This window comes from Grammomys surdaster, unplaced genomic scaffold, assembly GCF_004785775.1.
Source record: "Grammomys surdaster isolate TR1022 unplaced genomic scaffold, NIH_TR_1.0 129, whole genome shotgun sequence".
Classification (NCBI taxonomy): Eukaryota; Metazoa; Chordata; class Mammalia; order Rodentia; family Muridae; genus Grammomys; species Grammomys surdaster.
The window spans coordinates 8,518,864-8,540,383 of NW_021604587.1; the positions used below are offsets into that span (position 1 = coordinate 8,518,864).

The 21,520-nt window shown below is 39.5% G+C and overlaps 2 protein-coding genes across 3 annotated transcripts in view; one reads left to right on the forward strand and one right to left on the reverse strand.

Annotated features, from left to right (window-relative positions):
• Ndufaf5 (NADH:ubiquinone oxidoreductase complex assembly factor 5) overlaps positions 1 to 8,591 on the reverse strand; it is a 29,916-nt gene extending 21,325 nt beyond the window's left edge. The window contains exons 1-3 of one of the 2 annotated variants that reach the window (XR_003709864.1): positions 8,304 to 8,540; positions 6,974 to 7,014; positions 1,609 to 1,672 (exon numbers count right to left, since the gene is read on the reverse strand). Coding sequence is in view for 1 of the 2 variants with exons in the window: in XM_028756267.1 (XP_028612100.1) it covers positions 1,609 to 1,672; positions 6,974 to 7,014; positions 8,304 to 8,525 (327 nt within the window). In the remaining variant the exon portion in view is untranslated. Of the gene's footprint in view, positions 1 to 1,608; positions 1,673 to 6,973; positions 7,015 to 8,303 lie in introns of both variants that reach the window. The other variant, XM_028756267.1, reaches the window with a different exon arrangement.
• Positions 8,592 to 8,682: 91 nt separating this feature from the next.
• Positions 8,683 to 21,520, forward strand: part of Esf1 (ESF1 nucleolar pre-rRNA processing protein homolog) — a 58,337-nt gene continuing 45,499 nt past the window's right edge. The window contains exons 1-6 of the mRNA XM_028755295.1: positions 8,683 to 8,771; positions 10,948 to 11,625; positions 15,029 to 15,348; positions 19,023 to 19,136; positions 19,702 to 19,802; positions 20,646 to 20,798. Coding sequence (XP_028611128.1) covers positions 10,989 to 11,625; positions 15,029 to 15,348; positions 19,023 to 19,136; positions 19,702 to 19,802; positions 20,646 to 20,798 — 1,325 coding nt within the window. The 5' untranslated portion in view covers positions 8,683 to 8,771; positions 10,948 to 10,988. The remainder of the gene's footprint in view (positions 8,772 to 10,947; positions 11,626 to 15,028; positions 15,349 to 19,022; positions 19,137 to 19,701; positions 19,803 to 20,645; positions 20,799 to 21,520) is intronic.

Here is a 21,520-nt window from a genome sequence, read left to right on the forward strand (position 1 = left end):
AGAGAGGGGCAGAGAGGGGCAGAGAGGGGCAGAGAGGGGCAGAGAGGGGCAGAGAGGGGCAGAGAGGGGCAGAGAGGGGCAGAGGGAGAGAGGCAGAGAGGCAGAGACAGAGGCAGAGGAGGCAGAGGAGGCAGAGACAGAGGCAGAGGAGGCAGAGACAGAGGCAGGTGGATCTCCGAGAGTTCGGGGCCAGCCTAGTCTACGCAGAGGCAGAGGCAGGGTCAGGGGCAGCAGAGGCAGCGCCGGGGGGGGGGGGGAGATGTGTAGGAAAGCTTGCAATAGGGAAGTGTTCTATCACTGAGTTATACCCCAACTCAGTTAAAGTTACCTTACTATTTATACACTACTAATGCAATGATTATTCATTGAGGGTTACAGAACTAGGATTTTCATAAACAAGCAAGTCCAGTACAAAAAGACAGACACAAAAGAAACTAACATATACCATGTACTAATAATTGCTATGGCACCATAAAAAGCTATTTGTCATCAAAAGCAGGGGCATTAGTTTAGAAAGTTAGTCACAAAAGATTGTTGAGATGGTTCAGTGAATAGACGCCAGTCACCAGAACTGACATGGTAGACAGATATGATCAACTTTCTAAAAATATTCTCTGATCTCCACATGTGTGTTGTGACAGGCATGTGCTCACACACATACATACACATGAAAGACACATGACTATGACTGAATTAGAAGAGAATCCAACAGTTCTGAGATGATGAAGAATGACAATTTATACTTCAAAAGGATCACTCTATAGAACATGCTGTTGGACAAAGACAGAAGCAGGGAGACCTAGGTGGAAGCTACACCAGCAATTAGGTAGTTAAGCCAATATGGTAAGGTTTAAATAAATTATCAAGAGCAATCAGTGTTTAGCAATTTTAATATAATCACAACCTAAGTATCATTCAACTAAACTGATCACAAAAGTCTTTTCTTAAAATTAACTAAGTTGGGGGATGAGAGATGATTCAGTTATCTTGACTTCAAAGCACTAGGATCTGAGTTGCAATCCCTGAAACCACATTAAAAAAGAAAAGCTCATCAGGCTTGGGAGACAGAGGCAGGAGGATTTCTGAGTTTGAGGTCAGCCTGGTCTACAGAGTGAGTTCCAGGACAGCCAGGGCTATACAGAGAAACCCTGTCTCGAAAAACAAAAAACAAAAAACAAACAGAAAGGAAGGAAGGAAGGAAGGAAGGAAGGAAGGAAGGAAGGAAGGAAGGAAGGAAAAGAAAATCTCAGCATGGTGGTGCTTCTAATGCTAGGAAACTAGTAGAAAGACAGGCAGCTCCCAAGACTCACTGGCATTCCTACTTACCAACACCAAGGCTGACCTCCATGTACACAGGCATACACATACCCATGTACCTACACACACACACACACACACACACACACACACAGAGAGAGAGAGAGAGAGAGAGAGAGAGAGAGAGAGAGAGAGAGGGAGGAGGAAGAGGAGGAGGGGAGGAGGAAGGAAGGAAAGGGAGGGAGAGGGAGGGAGAGAGAGAGCACACTGTTGCACGGATGCTTACACATGCACACACCCAATTAATCAATTTTATTTCTCACAGTTGATTAAACCAGTGTATAAAAATACCTTATTCAAATGTTGTGCTATGTAGCCTCTTCCACATCCTATGTCCAGTGCAAGGGGGAAATCTCTGGAAAAAAATAGATGTAGAAGCTAAGCTTTGCAATAGAGTTCATAAAATAACCAAGGGCTAATTTACCTATGTAAAAACATTTTTGTAATCACTCCTTTCAGAAAATTCTATCATTTGCCTTTTCTGCCTTACCTGGTAGTATCTGCAGAAGGTATAATACATAGAGTGAGTCCGTCAGATCTAGTCACTAAGCCAAAGGCCCTAATACTGAACTCTGAAGAACCAGCCAGCCTTAGAGCAGGGGAGGTAGCTCAGCAGTACAGCTCCTACCTAGCATATGTGAGTCCCTGGGTTCAAGTATAAAACAGACAAAAAGGTTTGGAAATGGATTTGAAGAAGACACTTAATGAAGGCATTTGAATTCAATCATCCTGACAAAGATTGAAAACAAGCTAAATGTAAATTAACATGGAAAAAACTGGCAGAAAGCTCAGTGGTAGAGTGCATGCCCAGCATGTGCAAGGCCCTACTGCACTCTCTAGCACCGCAGGAAAAAACAAGGTAAGAACTCCTAAGTATTTTAGAATCTTAGGAGTACAAAAAGTTCCAAGTGTTTAGTGCTAAGTAAGTCAACTCAAAAATCCTCTTTTTCTTTAAAAATATATTTTTTAAATTCTCTGTAAAAGTAACTTTTATTCTCGTGGAGTAATTGTCGTCTCTGAGGCTTACTGCCTCCATCTGCTAACCTAGGCCTACTCTTGGAAGCTTCTACCCTCATCCAATCTAATTTAGGCCTAGAATGTTTCCAGTCTCTGAGACTAACTGCTGGATAAGATCACCCTTTCTAGTTCTTTCTAATCTCTGGCTAGCTGGGTCAACTCAGCTCTGACCCAAACTCCTCTCCCAGCTGACTTACTCAATTTGCCTTTTCTCTTGGCCTCTGAATTGCTCTGCTTAGCCTCACACTAACTCTAGCAATCTTTTCTAATCTGGCTCACTCTCATTCTCTTGCTCGTTCTGTCTTCACCTGTGTCTAGCTTGTTCTCTCTTCAAATTGTCTCTGTAAAACTCTCCTGGTAAAACTGTCTTTCTTTTTTTCTCTGTGTTGTTCCAATTCTACCTCTCAACAGTATTCCTGTACTACACTCTCTTCCTCCTGTGCTGTTTCTCCCTTAAGTAGCTTCCCTTTCCTCTCTCTTCTCGTGAAGAGTGGGGCATATCCTTTTCTGTCAAATCTTTCTCCAATTAATTTGTCACATTTTATGCCACTCAATTAGACATCATTTTCAAATATGGGTGATTCCTTCTACAAACTAACTTTACCTTCTTTGTTTGGGATTAAAGGTGTGTCCTCAGGGCATGTCTGTATTCTACCCAGAGGGATTAAAGGTGTGTGCTAAGGGCTGGACCACAACTAGAAACAGGTTCAAATATACTAGAACATAATAATTTTAATAATGCCAATGTTGACTGCAATGTATGTGTACCATATGCATGTCTAGTGCCCATGAAAACCAAAAGTGGGCTTTAGATGCCTTAGAACTGAAGTTACAGATGGTTGTGAGCTTCCATGTGGGTACTGAGAACGGAACCCAAGTCCTCTGGAAGAGCAGTCAGTCCTCTTAACTGCTGAGCCATCTTCCCGCCCCAACTCAAATATCTCATGTTAGCAGCAGCCAACACTTAGATTCAGTTTGTTTGAACCCAGAGCCAGAAGAGTGAATATCTATATTAGACTAGCTCCTCTAAATTGGTGAACACATCAACTGGAAGCCATGGGTTTTCTATAAAGAAAAGACAGTAGATCAAAAAGGACTGTCTTAAAAAATGGTTGCCATAACTGGGTTGGGGAGATGGCCCAGTTGATAAACTGCTTGCCATGCAAGCATAAGGTCCTGAGTCCAACCACCAGCACCCACTTAAGTTAAGCCTAAGTGTCACAGCCTGTGCCTATAACCCCAGTGCTAGAGAAGCAGAGAAAGGAGAATCTCTGGGGCTTGCTAGCCTGCCAGTCCAGCATAATGAACAAGCTCCAGGCAGTAGGAGACCCTGTCTCAAAAAAATACAATGAAAAGTGACAAAACAAGACATCCAATGTCAACCTCTGGCCTTCACATGCAAAAGTACATATGTACACACATACCTGCAACACATGTTCATACATACACACAAAAATTAATAAAAGATTATATGACAAAATTATAAAATACCAATACATAGATGGAAAACCACAAGTGACATTTTACTTGGTGTTCTATATCTTAATTATAAAGGAGGAATAACTGAATTTTAATTTTAAAATTAGAAATACATGAGTTCAAATTTTGGACCTGTAATTTACTAACATGTGACTGTAAGTGATTTAGCCTTCCTGGATCTGTTTCCACATCTATAAAATGAAAAAGTTGGGGTCCAGAGAGATAGCTCAGTGATTAAGAGCACATGCTGCTTTTGCAGGGGACCCAGATTCAGTTCCCAACACCCATATCAGGTGGCTCACAACTACCTGTAACTCTAGCTCCAGGGGTTCTGATGCTCTGTGGGCACCTGCATGCGCATATTATACATTCATATACTAAAGTACACACACACACACACAATCAAAAACAAGAAATTATTTTTCAGAAAACAGCAAATTGCTTTTACTACATATGAAATATTTAGGACAGTATAGATGTTTTTTAAAAAATGAGTTATTTGACTGATTTTAAGAGTACTAATTAGGTCTTAGCTCTCACAAATTATATTAAAATCTGTGTAGTTAATAAAACAGATCACTGATAATACAAACTACTCTGTGTTTACTTGTCTCTCCTTATGATACAAGGGATGGAAAATATAGGCTGTTAGGTACTTTAATAATAGACAGAACATCAACACATATTAAATAATTTAATTGCAACCACTAAATGTTTAAATTAAATTATCTTTTCAGTCATAATCACAAGAGTCTTAATGGACCTGGCTTTAATATCTTAAGGGCTGTGTCACAGAATTTGTAAAGTCCAAAATGAAAATCAAAATTTAATGTTTCATTCATCAAATCACAAACAAACTATAATTTAGGCAAATGATTATTGGTTGATGTTGGTCATAGGTGCATAGTAGAGAGAGAAGCTTACCAAGAAGTTAAGCCTTCATTTTCCCAAAGAGCAGAGAGGTTCAGCCTTCTTGGAAAAGACTGACCCCTGCTAGCGCACTCCAGTTACTTTTACTCAATCACTGGGGCTGGGAAAGGTTCCAACTACCAAAGTTAGCTAGCCCTTGCTGCCTGAGAGAGCAGACAGCCACACAAATCTCAGTCCCTCTGACCATGGCTAGCCATAATCAAAAGTAAGAACTCCAGGTTTGCCAGGAGTGCCTTAGGGCCAAGGTTTGTGGAACTACAGTTTCTCACATAACACCAAATGTAGACTACCCAGGGAAACAACAGTTCTTCAAGGTTTAAACAGTCTCCAAACAATTTCTCAGCCTCTACTTATTAATGGAAATGTAGCAAGGGCTTTGATGAAACATTTCACTCAAAGCCAGACATAAAGGCTTTACTTTACATACCACTACAAATGATAATAGTAAACTATTTTCGTCGTTAAAAGAATTAGTGACAAAATGAAACATGGAGCCAGGCGGTGGTGGCGCATGCCTTTAACCCCAGCACTTGGGAGGCAGAGGCAGGTGGATTTTTGAGTCCGAGGCCAGCCTGGTCTACAAAGCGAGTTCCAGGACAGCTAGTGCTACACAGAAAAACCCTGTCTCGAAAAACCAAAAAAAAAAAAAAGAATTAAAAATGAAACATGGAGGCCTATCTATAATAAGGAAGTATTTTTACTTACCAATTATGACTCCTTTTAATTGTGCCTAAAATATAGCTGGAGAATCTGTGATTTAAAGAAATCTTCCCTGCTTTTAAAAGACAAATGTGATAAATCTATCCCATCTAGTATAATTCAACAAATGTCACTTAACAAAAAGGAGTGATTTGCTAATACCAGAGAGTAACAGTAATATAAAGCCATCATTTGGCAGTAGTTCCATTACATGGTGACAAGCCTGAATCAGTAAAGCTTTCATTATGCCTAAAACAAGAGCAATAGATCCATCAAGATTTTTATGCTACTTAATTGAAGATGTTTTCTCAAGTCATTCCCTGTAGAATCTGTATTACTATTACCAATACTTAAGATAAAATGGGCAAAGTCTTGTGGGTCTCCTTTTCCTGGGGAGGGGAAGAGGAGGGGTTGGGATGGGGGAGCAGAAGCAGAAAGCTCCTAGGAAAAAGCTTCAGTGAGATAGCCCTACTTTATTGATCCAGGGGTAGGGTATGTAAGAGCTCTTAGGTTTAGAGGTGGAAAGGGTCCATTGGTGATGACACGGTACCTCATTATCATATGGGAAGGGGGAAAGAGTGAGACTCATGCTTCATGATTCATGCAGCGTTTGCAGGAAGCTCTTCGCAAAGTTATCCTCTAAATAAGGTCAGGCATCTGTGCTCAGAGACACTACAAAACAGGCCAGGTAGAGAAAAGGAAGCCCCACTGAGAAAGGGAGTCCTCCATTCTGCACTGAGCTTAGAAAGCTATCCAGACATGATGGGGTGCAACCTTAATAGCAGGGTTCTCCAACAGGTCTCACCTATACTAACTAGAAAACAAATCTAGATAGGCTTCTCCTTCACTCAAATGGCAAGAGATTCTATTGCTCATCTTAATAAAACTTAAACTTATGTTTAATAAATCTTAAAATTTCACATGTAGTCCATTTTTTAGTTCCATATTTTCAGCAATCTCTCTAATACTAAATTTAGGCTAAATCAAATAGATCAGCCATTTAGGCTTGAAGAAAGCTACAGGCTTTACATTCATAATTTTAAAAAAAGATAACAATGAAGAATGAAGAAAATGGCATTTGCTTTCCCAGACAGGAAAAAAGAATAACCAGGAGTGGCTGTGCATGCTTATCATCTCAGCACTTAGAGGCTGAGGCAGGATTGGTGCCTCCTGGGCTACATAATGAGACTCTATCTCAAAAATCTAAAAAGACTGAGTTAAATCTCTAATCCTGCCAATACTCTATGTAACAAGCTCAGGTCATTTAATATCAAGTCGCCATTCAACAGCAGATGCTGATCTTAGCCAGGAGTGGAGGAGCATGTCTGTAGTCTCAGATGCTTAAGAAGCTAAGGAAGGAGAACTGTCCAAGCCCAGTTCAAGGAATGGCCTAGGAGTTACAGCAAGAGTCTGTTTTGGGGAAAAGAGATGGAGAGACTAAGAGACAGAAAGATAGACAAGAAGAGGGAAGCGAGAGAGAAAGGACCAGGGAGGAAGAGAGACTGCATCTCACTGAAATAGCATCTCCTACCTGGCTATGTCATACACACGGTCTGCAATCCGACTTCCAACCTGAAAGATGTCAAGAGTCAACGGGTTAAATACACCAGGTAGGTTTAACAGAAAAGTAACTTTTCCCCCTAAGATTCAGTTTATGTTTCAGAACAGAAGGGCTTCCTTCTATCCCATTTTCTATTGTTCCACAGCAACTTTCTTTACAAATCCTGAATATGGACATAATAAAATACCCTGGAAACAAACGGACGCAAATTTAACAAAATCAAGATTATCAATCTGCTGGGCGTGGCAGTTTACGTCTATAGTCCTACTATCCGGGAAGGAGGGTTATTACAAGTCTGGGCCAGGCTGGAATACACGGTGACATGAGTTCCAAGCCAGTGTATATTACAAAGACCCTTGTCTCAAAAACTCAAAACCAACATCAACATCCGGGGGAGTGGGGCTGAGGCAGGTGGATTTCTCTCAATTCGAGGTCACACTTGTATATATTACATGAATTAAGATAGCCAGTGCTTGCAAATTAGGAAACACCAAGTGTGGAAAAGTATAGACGACCATTTCCCAAGCACAGCATAAAAGAAGTTGTATGCTAAGTACCAGCTTTCACTGGCGTCATCCAGGATGAAGTCTACTATCCACACACTGCACTTAGTCTCTTATAAACAAGTTGTGGCTATTATTTGAAAGCTCAGAATATTATTGTTTTTGTTTTGAGGGCTTGATGGGCAAGGTATTAGGTACATCGAAGCCTTTCCACTGAGCAGCACACTTTGTACAATCCCAGATGGCAATACGTTTTGCTTATTTCAAAAATGATTCTCATATACCTTACTGAATATATTCTACTTCTGCACACTCACAAGGCTTCAGTCAGGTTTTAATCCAGATGCTTTTCTTGAACAGAAAGCAGGGACTTATTGAAGATCCTTTCGGCCTTAGGAGTCTCTTAGACTAAGAGACTCGTCCCATCTCCCATCTCGGCTCCACTAATCTCTCACAGTTTTCGCCATAGCAGCCATTCTTGACCATCGCAGTCACCAACGCCACTACCTCACTTTTTCTTCAACTTACTTTAGCTGCAATTACATTCCCTGTCTATATGTGTCTCCCGCTCTCTCCTAAATGATCTGCAAAGGTGGAAATCCTGCTCTGCCCTGGAAATCAAGCAGGGTTTAGCTAAGCGAATGAATGACAGCCAGGCATGCTATAAAGAGCCTCTCGTCCTTCCAGAATAATCGGAAAAGCTCAGGAAGGTGAAGCTTCTCAAGGTTACACGTTGGGTGGGCGGGTCCGTCCTACCAGGCTCCGCGCCTCCCTCCGTCGCGGTCCCACAGTCTCACCTCCTCCTTCAGGTAGTCAAATTTCATGGGATCGGGCTGCCGGGCGGCCCAATTCTTCTGCTTCCTCTTCAACTCCCTGTCGAAAATGTTTAGGGCTCTGGGAGAGGGGCTGCCCGAAGGAGGGACACCGGAAGCGATCTCCCTGCGACCGCCGCTCGCTGCAGAGACCGTTGGCCCTCCAAACCGTGGGCATAGACGCGAAAGAACGACCTGTCGCAGCATCTCCAGCCGCGGCGCCACAACAGGGCATAGTTTCTATTATGCGCATGCGCCAACGGGACTACGACTACCGTAGTGATACAAAATTGTTCCAAGGAGGAAGGTTGAAGTAGTTTGGTCTAGCTCGCATGCCGTTACGACGGAGCGTCGCGCAAAGGATTGTGGGAGTGCGCTCCATGTGAACTCAGACTGGGATCTGAAAAGAGTAGCGGGAGACTGTGGTTGTTCGTCGGGATCGCCTTGGGATTTGTGAGTAGTGCCCCTATTTTTCGGTTCCTTTCTGGCCTCATTCTTCTCTTCAGGACTGCTTCTCGAGAGAGAGAGAACGCAGCCGAGTAACTTGCCCCGAAAGTTTATGAAGTGGGAAGATCGTTCGGGACGGGTAACCTGGAGCTCCCAGGCCAGAGGATGGGTGGACTGTAGGGATAAGGGGAAGTGTTTGACGTGAGGTCCAGTTGCTTTCGCTCCTCTGAACGTCCCATGTTTGCCGTGGGGTTCCCAACATTTACAAGCGCTACAGTTGAGTGAGGTGGTAGCTGTATCGTAAAGTTGTTCCAAGTGTTGTAGTACGCCTGGAGTTTACATATGCTTCCGTGAAGTTTTTCTTTTTTCTCATGAAAATGTAAAGGACTCTGAAGTAAAGCAACACTGGCCTGTGTGATGACGGCACACACCTGTATTCCTAGTATTGAGGCCGAGACAGACATGATTGCAGTTCAAGGCTAGGCTAGCCTGCTGTCGCAGAAGTGAGGAGCGTAAATACTGTCTTGTTTGGTCAGTCACCTTTTATTCTTACAGAGACTTCTATCTTGTTTGCAAAGTTGAAATCTGGAGAAATCAAACCATCAGAGACTGTTTACAAAGGAACATTAAGCATACAAACTTTTATATGTGTTTATAGCCTATCGAGACCTTAGTCACTTCGAGAATAAAATCATTTAAAAAGTGACATTTGGTCCGGGCGGTGGTGGCGCACGCCTTTAACCCCAGCACTTGGGAGGCAAAGGTAGGTGGATTTCTGAGTTCGAGGCCAGCCTGGTCTACAGAGTGAGTTCCAGGACAGCCAGGACTACACAGAGAAACCCTGTCTCGAAAAAACAAAAAGAAAAAAAAATGACATTTGGGACTTAATAGATGGCTTAGTTCTTAAGAGCACTAACTGCTGGTCTTCCAGTGGACATAGGTTCAATTTCCCAGCATCCACTTGATGGCTGACTACTGTCCAGTCAGTAAAACCAGTTCCAGGGCATCAGAAGCCCTCTTCAGGCATTCATGGGCACCAGGCACAGAGTAGATATACAGACGTAACACCCATACACATGGAAAATTTTATTAAGAAGAACGTGACATTTGTTAACTGTAATTTGAGTCTTAACCGAAGGTAGGATTCACAGAAATAGCACTAAGGTAAATCTGGTTTGACTCTTTTTTTTTTTTAAATACTCTTCATTAGTTATGAGTATTAGTTAGGAGATCGAGTTGTAGAACCAAAAGCTGTTACAAATATGAAATAAAGATTAGCAAAGAGAATGAAACTAGACTATGAAAACCCAATTAGACCATCTGAGATTTCGGAATCTTTTGGTTTTGTCTGCATGTGTCTGTTGCATATGTAGATGCTCACACCACCCCACATGCCCATGTACTTGTATGTTCCTGTGGTTGGAAGGGTACTTATATATGGAGCCAGAGGTGATGGCTGGAGTCTCCCTCAATTGCTCTCCACTTATTTTTTTCCTTGAGACAGGACCTCTCATTGGAACCTGAAGCTCTTCAAGTAAGCTAAGTTGGTTAATTAGGGATCCTCCTGTGTCTGCCTGCCCCAACTGCCCAGCACTGGGATTATAGGCATTCAGAATTTTTTGTGTGTTTAAATCTACATGCACTTTGCAGCAAGCACTTTACTGATTCAGCCTTCTCCCCTACCTTTGGTTTCTTAAAGCAGTCTCATTATGTAACCCCGACTGACCTCCAATTCCCTATGTAACTATATAAGATCTGGCCTCAAACTCATAATCATGACTCTGCCTTCAGAATCTTGGTTTTACATATGTGACTCTATGTACCAAGAATAATCTTTTAATTAATGGCAAGTACAAGCTAGAAATACAAAAATTTCTGAGGGCAGTCAGCTACTAAACATTGCCCTCCCCCAAGCCCTAGGATTCTGTTTGGTTTACAAGTTTATTTCAAGCGATCTGTAATGGAAGGGTTATATTTTGCTATGTCTTTCTTTTTTATATCTGACCCAGAATAGTTTGAGTAGGTGAAATTAAGTTGTCTTAATTTTGTACATTTAGAGAGAGAGAGAGAGAGAGAGAGAGAGAGAGAGAGAGAATACATACATACACAATGAACAGATGTTTTAAAAATTATTTTAATTATTAACCATTCATCATTGTAATATTTATTTATTTATTTTTAGTATTTGGTTTCTCTGGATATTTCTTCATTAAGACTTTAAAAATGTCATCCAAACAAGAAATAATGGATGACCAACGGTTCAGGCGTGTTTCAAAGGATCCCAGATTTTGGGAAATGCCAGAAAAGGAACGAAAAGTCAAAATTGACAAGAGGTTTCGAGCCATGTTTCATGACAAAAAGTTTAAATTGAACTATGCTGTTGATAAAAGAGGGCGTCCTATCAGCCACAGCACTACAGAAGACTTGAAGCGCTTCTACGACCTTTCAGACTCCGATTCTGATCTCTCTGATGAGGAAAGCAAAGTACTCAATCAAACGAAAGTAAAGCAGAAAAAAAAGCAGACCAAAAAAGAAGCAAAGTCAAAAACGCTGATTGAAGAGGAAAAGAAAGAAACCAAGAAAACTGACCAAAAGGATTCTGTAAATAAAAATGACTTAAATAATTTTGAAAGAATTCAGAAAACAAAAAACTCACATAAATCTCAGAAGATAGATTCAGAAATAAGTCCCAAGAAGAATAGTGAAGAATTTCTACAAAGTACAAAAATGAAAAGGAGTACCACTGACCACAGTGTAGAAGCTATGCCCAAAGGAAAACTAAGGACCAAAGATTCCAGTACCTCTGAAATGGAATCTTCAACAGTCAGTTGTTCTAAGTCAAAAAGAGAAAAGCAATCAGGTTGGTTGGCAGTACTGATTCCTTTGTATTATACTATTTTACTGTGATCTTTTTAAAAAGTAAACAGTGTTTTTATAGTATGTTGAGAAAAGTCAAGTGTTTATTTTAAAATATAAAGTTATGAAAGAAAAATATGCAATGATTTTCTCCTCTTTTGGTACCAAAAGACAAACATGAAAGCTTGGTTGAACTATTTTGGTTTGTGGTGAGCAATGCCGAGAGCTGCTATATGTTATTGTCTAAGAAGAGATGCGATTGAAGAAGGAAAGTAGAGTTGGGTACTCATTAGTTCATTCAGCTACTGAGTGACAACTGCTGTAAGTCATGGTTACCTCATTTAGGGTTATTGTCAGCTTATATGATGCCTTTGTGCAAGTTAGAAAATTGCATGTTCTCTGAACACACAAATACAGAGTTCTCTCTGGGGTTCATTGTTTGGTGAGAGGATGGCACTTTTTAGTGAAGCAACACATTGATTTCCCTTGAGTAAGCACAACACCCCAGAGCTCATGACTTGAATGGAGTTAGATTTGGTTTCAACTCTTCTTTCCCTTTTGTAGATGCCTTTAGGTAGCCTACTAAACTCTGTGACAACCTTGGTCTAGTGATGCCATCCACTAGAAATACATAGTGATAGATTTCCTAGTAGTGGCATTAAAACAAAATAAGCAGATGAAATTTTTTTTATATCCACTATATACAAATTTCATCCCTATGTAATTAATGATAACAAATTTATGTTTTTGACTGTTAACTACAATGTTGGATGGCATAGATCTAAGGTAGAAAAAGTCAAAACTGTACTACAAAATATTGTTATAGAAGGGAGCATAAAGCCGGGCGGTGGTGGCGCACGCCTTTAATCCCAGCACTTGGGAGGCAGAGGCAGGTGGATTTCTGAGTTCGAGGCCAGCCTGGTCTACAGAGTGAGTTCCAGGACAGCCAGGGCTCCACAGAGAAACCCTGTCTCGAAAAACCAAAAAAAAAAAAAAAAAGAAGGGAGCATAAATGAAATTGAAAAAATTCAGAAGTAGTCACTCAAATGTAATCAGAGAAAAATTCCTAAGGAATACATTATTTTTATTGGGATTGGAAGGAGAGAGGGGATTAAGTTTGAGGAGCATAGAACTTTTTGAGCAAATTTAGGATTGGATATGTTTAGAAAGATTAGTGGTCCCACTCTGTTAGACAGTAAAGTCTTGAAGAGGTTTGTAGTTTTAAGCCAAATAGTATCTGCAAGGTCTTTCATAAATTTCTCCATGCGTCCTGACATGCTGATAAATGTCTATAATCCCAGTACTTGGAATATGAGTCACAAGGATCAGGAGTTCTAGGTCATTCTCTAGATCACATAGATCTCAAGGCCAGCATGGTCTACATGAAACCCTGTTTTAAATTAAAAGCAAGCATGATGGCTCAGCAGATAAAGGTTCTTGCAGCTCAAACCCTGCGTCATGAGTTTAATTCTCAAAATCCATGTATATGAGGGAGGAGAGAGAACTATGAGATTGTCCTGACTTTCACACATGCACGATGGCATGTATGCCTCCTCCCCACGCCCCATGCACAAGGACATCATACACAGGCATGCAAACAAAAATTTTTTAAAAGCTTTTTTCATATTTGTATGTGTACTATGCAGGTCAAAGAAATAGGCATTGGGTTTGTTGGAACTGAAGTCACAAATGTAAACCATGTGTATTGAGAATCAAACCCAGATCCTCTGCAAGAGTAGCAAATGGTCATAACTACTGGCCTATAGCACCTGCCTTCCTATAGACATGTTTTAATGCTTTAATATGGCACATTAAGTCATAGATTCATTATCAATAATTTCTCTTTGTTTATGAGCCCATCCAAGGCATTAAATCTTACAAATTCCTTCTTTTGCCTTTCCCTTGTTCAATGTTTTATACATTGTAGGCAATAAGTATTTGATTAATGAATAAATATAAAAACAAGATTAAAATAAAAACAAATTACATTCTTCATCTTAAGATTTAAAATTTACTTTTCATGCTTTAAACTTATAATCTCTTGAGTAAGCCGAAATAGTAACACCAGCTTAAACATAGTGTATAAGCTATTTACACATGCAGAGGTGATTGCTTTTAGAAGTGGAATATGAGCCCTTCCAGATTTGTGAAAGAAAAGTTAAATCCTACTTCAGCAAAACATCTTGGTATGTAGCAAACAGTGATATAAGAGTTAGCAGAAAAATTTGTACTATTTCTATTTAATGATCTCATTCATAATGCAACTTCTTTTCTCCATTATGTATGAATAGTTAGAAATTTTATCTCCAGCCCACACTTTACTGAGCCTATCTCTTACAGTAAACAGCCTTATTGATGTTTTCTGTTAAATGACTCAGGCACTTTGTTTTGTGGTTCTATGGATCAAACACAGTGCTTTGGCATGTTAGGCAAACACTGCCATTAACCTTGAAGGTGCTTTGAATTCAGATATCCAGAACTCATCTGAAATAAAGTCTCTTCATCGAGTTAGTTATTTTCCAGTGTTGCATATCTAACCAGCTAACTGTGTCAGTAAGTCAGGAAGGTGGGACACATTGACTATTCTAAAACCCCTGTTCCCCATATCAAATGCCCCTGTCACTGTAGCATCTGAGTTTACTAAAGCTTTTTGCTTTGCTACTGCCATAAGCTTTATACTACCTTCACTTCATGTCTAGAGGACTGTAGTGTCCTGTTTTTATTATTCCTACCCACATGACTCCTCCAGTTTTTTGTGGTGTAGTTCAGATGACATCTTCAATGTGCTAATCTCGTAGTGTCCTCCATTGGAAATGGAGCAGTGGCAAAGCCAATCTCCTCCATTATACTTCCTTGTTAACTCCTCGGACCTGTGGTTACTTGATTCCTTGCTGGCCACAACTCACACATGATTGCTACTTTTTTGTAATTGACAGATCTTTACAGATGCATTTCCTACTGCTTGGAACAAATTTCCTTCAGTTTTTTTTCACTTTGGTTTCATCCTTTAGTTAGCTGCTGAGTAACCACACTCTTGGAAACTTAGTGCTTTTAGAGTAGTTTCATTGTTGGTATATTGATTTGATTATTTATTTTAATACTTGTCACCTAGTCATCAACTGGAAATTAATTGAAAACATTGATAATCCTTTTTTTGGCCAATGATTATGTATTAGACAGCACAAAGCAAGTATTCCACAAATACTAAATGTGTATATAAACCTACTTATATCATCTTATATGTTATTATTTCACTTAAATAACTTGGTATAGCATGAACTTTACTAAACTTATATTCCTTTTCTCTGTTCTGTAAAAGTTATGTTTTTACTAGATCTAATGTCAATAATTGGTATTTAATTTCTATGTCTCCTTCTTCCCGCAATATGCTCTATTGGCTCCAAAAGACAATGATGGTAGAATGCTTGACAAAGATGCCCTGGAGGAAGATTCAGACGGTGCTAGTGGACTAGGAAGTGATGAGGAGTCTGAAGATGAAATCACAAGTGACGATAGAACCTCAGCCGATGAAGATGAGGATGAAGAAGAAGAGGAAGATAGTGAGGAGGAGGATGAAAGTGACAGTGGTCCTGATCTTGCAAGGGGTAAAGGAAATGTAGAAACTAGTTCTGAAGACGAAGATGATTTGGCAGATTTATTTCCAGAAGAACCTGGTTTTGAACATGCTTGGAGAGAATTAGATAAAGATGCTCCTCGGGCTGATGAGGTAACATCTGCAATAAGATTGTTTGTGAATAATATCACAATTAGCTTTTGTGGTTGATGGGATTGATGTCATTAAATTAAGTAGAAAGGAACTAGAGGGCTAGTTCAGTGCTGGAATTCTCAGCTAGCATGGGTGGGCTAAAGCGGGGCATAGTGGCATACACCTAGAGTAGCATCACTTAGGAAGCAGGAAGGTTGTTGTAAGTTCAGGGTCGTTGGCCTGGAGTATAAACCTGCTCAATGAAATCCTGTCTCAGAAAAGAAAACTAAACAAAAAGGAACCATTAAAAAATAAGTGAGAAAAGCTTTATTGGTGAATGTTTGTGAGGATCGTTTGTTGTGGATTGAACCCAGGACCTCCTGTCTGCCACTGAAGATCTCTACCATTGCCATATCATCAGACCCTGTGATAATCATGATTAAGATTAAAATTTCTTGAGGACTCGAGATAAACTCAGTGGTACAGCAACCTGGCATGTGTAAGCCTTTAAATTCAATACTAGCACAAAAAAAAATTGACCATGTAAAGTTGTGTATTTTGCCACATCACTTTCACACATATATGCCAGGATGTTGTTCCTACTCATCCTCCTTCCATTGGCCCTCTCCATCCCTCCTGCCCTACTCTGCTTGTCCCATTGGTCACCCCACATAGTTCCCCCTTCTGCTTTTAAATGTCATGTACTCCTTCATTCTCTCTTCCCTCCCTCCTGTAAAATATCTTCCTCCACTCTCATGGACCCTTTCTAGTTTCATGATGTAGATACACAAATATAAATCTGGATTTAGCAGGCTGGAGAGATGGTTCAGTCCATAAAGTGCTTGCTCTGCAAACATAAGGACCTGAGTTTCAGTGAGACAAAAATATTATGATCTTTAAGGCTCATTGGCCAGCCAGTCTAACCAACTAGTGAGCTCCAGATTTGGTGAGAGACCCTGTCTTTAAAAAAATAAATAAGGAAGGAAATAACATGGAGCCAGGCATAGTGACACATGCTTCAATCCCAGCACTTGGGAGGCAGAGGCAAGTGGATCTCTTGAGTTCTAGGCCAGCCTAGCCTAATAGCAAGTTCCAGGACAGCTAGAGCTACGTAGTGAGAAACCCTGTCTTTAAAAAAAAAAAAAAAAAAAATAGTAATTATAGCATGTAGAGTGATTCAGGAAGAAACATCAGTGTCAACCTCTGAATTAATTATATGTTAGTTCACATACACATAAATACAAAAAAATTAAAACCCAATGAAAAAAAGTATTTGGTATTTATCTTCTTAGAATAGCATATCTCATTTAACACAATTTCTAATACCATCCTTTTTCTGCAAAAGTCATAGTTTTATTTTTATTTTTGCCTTTTAAAATTTATATTTGTGGTGTGTTTGTGTGTATGTATGTGTATGTGCATGCATGCATGTGTGTAGGTCACAGGCAGACATCAGACGTCTCCTCAATTGTTTTCCACCTTATTGTTAAGAGAGGGTCAGAGCTCACTGATTGACCAGCAAGTCTGAAGGACACTCCTGTCCTTGCTTTACTCTAACACTAGGATTATAGGCATACTCAATCTTTTACATTTTTATTTGGGTGCTGGGATCAGAACTCAAGTCTCAGGCTTATGCAGAAAACACTGGTGAACTGAGCCAGCAATCCAGCAATCTGAGTTTTTGGTTTTTGTTTGCATCTCTGTTTTTTAACATTTTTATTGAACATATATTAATTATATGTAATAACGGATTCGTTATGACTTGTTCATACATGTGTGTGATCTATTTTAGTCACTTCCATCTACCATGATCTTTTTCCCACGCCCACTGGTCTACTTCCTCTTGGGTCATAGGCCCTAACAAGGAAGCTACAGCTGCTTTGCTAAATGGATGCCTCCAAGTAGTTTAGTTTATTCCCATAAATTGTCAGCTTTGTCAGCTACTTCTTTTTACAATGAGCTGTAGCAAAGTGTACAAAGTTTACACTGGTCAAATCTTGATAATAAGTGGCTTGAGTGCTCAGCTATAAAGAGAATCAACCTCTCTCTCTCTCTCTCTCTCTCTCTTTCTCTCTCTCTCTCTCTCTCTCTCTCTCTCTCACACACACACACACACACACACACACACACACTCTAAGTTGTAGAGAACATTCTAGGAGACAAGGTACAAGGCCTAAGAGTTTTCAGGTAGAGCCTTTAAAAACCTCTAAGTACATGATCATGTTGTTGAAAATGGGGGATTTGACTTCTTCCTTTCCTGTATGTATGTCTTAAGTCAGTGGTTCTCAACCTTCCTAACGCTACACCATTTAATACAGTTCCTCATGTTGTGTTTGATCCCCAATCATAAAATTATTTTTGTTGCTACTTCATAACTGTAATTTTGTTTCTGCTATGAATCTTTTTTTGTTTTTTTTTTTTTTTGGTTTTTTGGGAAACGGGTTTTCTTTGTGTAGCCCTGGCTGTCCGGGAACTCACTCAGTAGACCAGGCTGGCCTCGAACTCAGAAATCCGCCTGTCTCTGCCTCCCAAGTGCTGGGATTAAAGGCGTGCGCCACCAACGCCCGGCTTTCTGCTATGAATCATAATGGAAATATTTTTGGAGAGGAGGGTTTGCCAAAGGGGTGGAGACCCACAGGTTGAGTTAAGTACTTAAGCTTTAAGTACTATTGTAAATCAGAGTAGAGAAACTAGACACCATTATCTCCTTCCTGACTTTAGAGGAAGTGCTTTTAATTTTTCCCCATTTATTATAATGTTGGGTATACATTTGTCATATATAGACTTTATTATGTTGAGAATTGTTCCTTCTATTCTTAGTTTCTTTAGGGGTTTTGTAATGAATTTAGGTTGATCTTTGTCAAAGGCCTTTTGAGACAGAACCTTTCTGTGAAAGGTTGAACTTGTGATCCTCCTGCCTCTTCCTCTGCAGAGCTGGGATTTCAGTTATGTCCCATCATGCTCAGCAAGAATCTCTACAGAAGGAATTTAAAATACATGAAAGTTTTAAACTTGTTTTTGCTAGCTGTTTATATTTATGTTCTTACTGTACAATAAGGAAATGGTCTAGGGCAACCTGTTTCCCCTCTCCACACTGATAGACTATCTTTAAAAGCTGCTGTGGTTAAAGCTTCAATTCGTGCTCTTACCCTGGTTCAAGAATTCCAAAAACCCAGTTTAGTGATAGTGCTTATCTGTTGTGGATTTACTGTTGTTTGCCTCACACTCTCTTTGCATGTTAAATCAGCCAAATAACATAGATTTTAGAATGAGAGAAAGAAGATAGTTCATTGTTAATCTCTGGTTTTGTTTTTTGTTTTTTGTTTTTTTGGTTTTTCGAGACAGGGTTTCTCTGTGTAGCTCTGGCTGTTCTGGAACTCACTCTGTAGACCAGGCTGGCCTCGAACTCAGAAATCCGCCTGTCTCTGCCTCCCAAGTGCTGGGATTAAAGGCATGCGCCACCACCGCCCGGCCAAATCTCTGGTTTTTCAAGCATTGAAAATTATATAGATCCCAGCACTTAGGAACCTGAAGCAGATGGATCTCTGTGAGTTCAGGCCAGCCTGGTCTACGCAGTGGGTTTCAGGACAACCCTAGAGCTACATAGTGAGATCCTGTCTTTAAAGCAAGAGGAAGGGAGAAAGAAAGAAATGATAAAGATTCTGTGATATTTACTAATACTTCAACTTTTTCAGATTACACACAGACTAGCAGTTTGCAACATGGACTGGGATAGATTAAAGGCAAAAGATCTGCTGGCTCTGTTCAACTCATTTAAGCCCAAAGGAGGAGTTGTATTTTCTGTGAAGGTGAGAATTAATTTCATTTAAAGTAAATATTTCTAGGTGTTTTAACTTAAATCTTACTTTGTTTCTAATTATGCTGACTTAATTTCCTCCTAAAAAATATTTTATTAATCTGAAAATTGTATGATGCAATTGAGTATGAAACTGGTGTGTAACAGACAGTAAAAGAGGCGAAGCAATTTTTATAACTTTTTAATTCTTTCCTTTTATATTTTAGCTTTGTGCATGTGTACACATCTCTCTATGGAAGTTAGAGGACCCCTTTTAAAAGTAGATTATTTTCTTCCACCATGGATTCTGGAGATGAAGTGGAGATTGTTATTGAAGATGTTCTGCTCTGTTTCAGTCCACATCTGTTTTTGTCTCCATCTCTCTCCTAAATTATTTATTTTAAAGGATGCATTATCTCATGTAGTTAGAAATGAGTTTTGCTTTCCTGCAGTGAGTTTGAAATGAGTTGTTTTATTGAGCTGAGTCATGACTTTTGGTGTCTTAGTTTTGATAGGTCTGCATATTATATGAAAAAGAATGAATGAATAATAATATCAGTCTTATTTTTTGTGTTCAGATATATCCTTCGGAGTTTGGAAAGGAGAGGATGAAGGAAGAGCAAGTTCAAGGACCAGTAGAGTTACTGAGTATTCCTGAGGATGCCCCTGAAAAGGACTGGTACTGAGTCATTGTAGAATAGAAAACTAACCATAATAAAGTCATGTCCTTCATTCATAATCCTATTACCTTAATAGGACTGAAGTTTGCACTTAATTGTCCTAACACACTTAGGACAGCTTGATAAGTGATCACAGTTGGCAGTACATTACGCCAACATTTTGTGTGTATGCTTGGACATAATGATTGCAATATTGGAAAAATAGTTCACGATTGTATTATTGCTGTGAATTAGTTTTGTTTTTTTTTCTTAATTGAGTTAAGTAGAAAGAGAATTTTTGTTAGAAAACAACTTAAGTAGTTGTAAACCACTAGGTGGAGCTATATGTGCACTTAATAAAAATGATGATTAACTGGATTGTAACAAAAGTAGCAGAGAAAGACCTTTAAGGAACAGATTATAGTTACATGAAATTAAGCTTATAAAGTTGAGATCATGAGCCAGCAGGATGGACTAATGACTTAAGGTACTTTTCATCTAGTCTGACAATCTAAGGACCTGAATTCAATCTCTAGAACCCACATAGTAGAAAGAAAAAGCTGCCTCTTGAAAAAGGTTTTGTCTGACTTCCATATATACACTGTAGCACACATGCCTACAGATACACAAACAGGTGAACACAAAAATTGTTTCTAGAGCAAACATTTTTCAAGATGAGGCATTAGAGCTGATGTTTCAGAAGCATATTTTAAAGCTTTATCTTTATTAATTCTATGTATATATCTGTATGGGGAGTTGTATGCATAAGTGCACGTACCTTTTGAGGCCAGAGGGATTGGTCCTCTGGAGCTGGAGTTACAGATGATTGTATACATATTTTTGATTTAGTTTTTCCCCATTAGGGCCTCTAGAGAGAAGCTAAGAGACTACCAGTTCAAACGATTGAAATACTATTATGCGGTAGTAGAGTGTGATTCTCCTGAAACAGCAAGTAAGATTTATGAAGATTGTGATGGCCTGGAATTTGAAAGCAGTTGTTCTTTCATAGACCTAAGGTAATTCAGTTCATCTCTTAAAAACTGAATCTTACGGGGCTGGAGAGATGGCTCAGTGGTTAAGAGCACTGACTGCTCTTCCAGAGGTCCTGAGTTCAAATCCCAGCAACCACATGGTGGCTCACAACCATCTGTAATGAGATTTGATGCCCTCTTCTGGTGTGTCTGAAGACAGCTACAGTGTACTCATAAATAAATTAAAAAAAAAAAACCTGAATCTTACAATACGTCAAGATCAGAAGCACTCAAATATTTGAATGAGCAATACTTTCTTGCATTCTAGAAAATGAGTAAGAGAAAGCTAATAATAGTTGACAAGAATAACTTATAAGCTATTTTCATAATGTATATCCTTGAAATCATAATTCTTTCAAAAATTCTTTTTAAGATTTATTAATTTTTATTTTATGTGTGTGAGATCTCCAGGAATTGGAGTTGCAGGTAATTGTAAGCCACCAGGTAGGTGCTAGGAATCAAGCCTGGGTCCTCTGCGCAAGCCAATTGGTGTTCTTAACTGCTAAGCCATTTCTCCAATACCCCTCCCAGTAGTTCTTTATGAAATATATAGTAGATGCATTTTATGTGTGTGTGGTAGTATTCTCCCATGTAAATTATAAAACCTGATTATAATAACTATAGATTTTATTTACCTCTACTTTCCATCCCACATTCCATGGCCTGATATCTAAAACTCGTCAGTCACTATGGCTGATGTACATGCA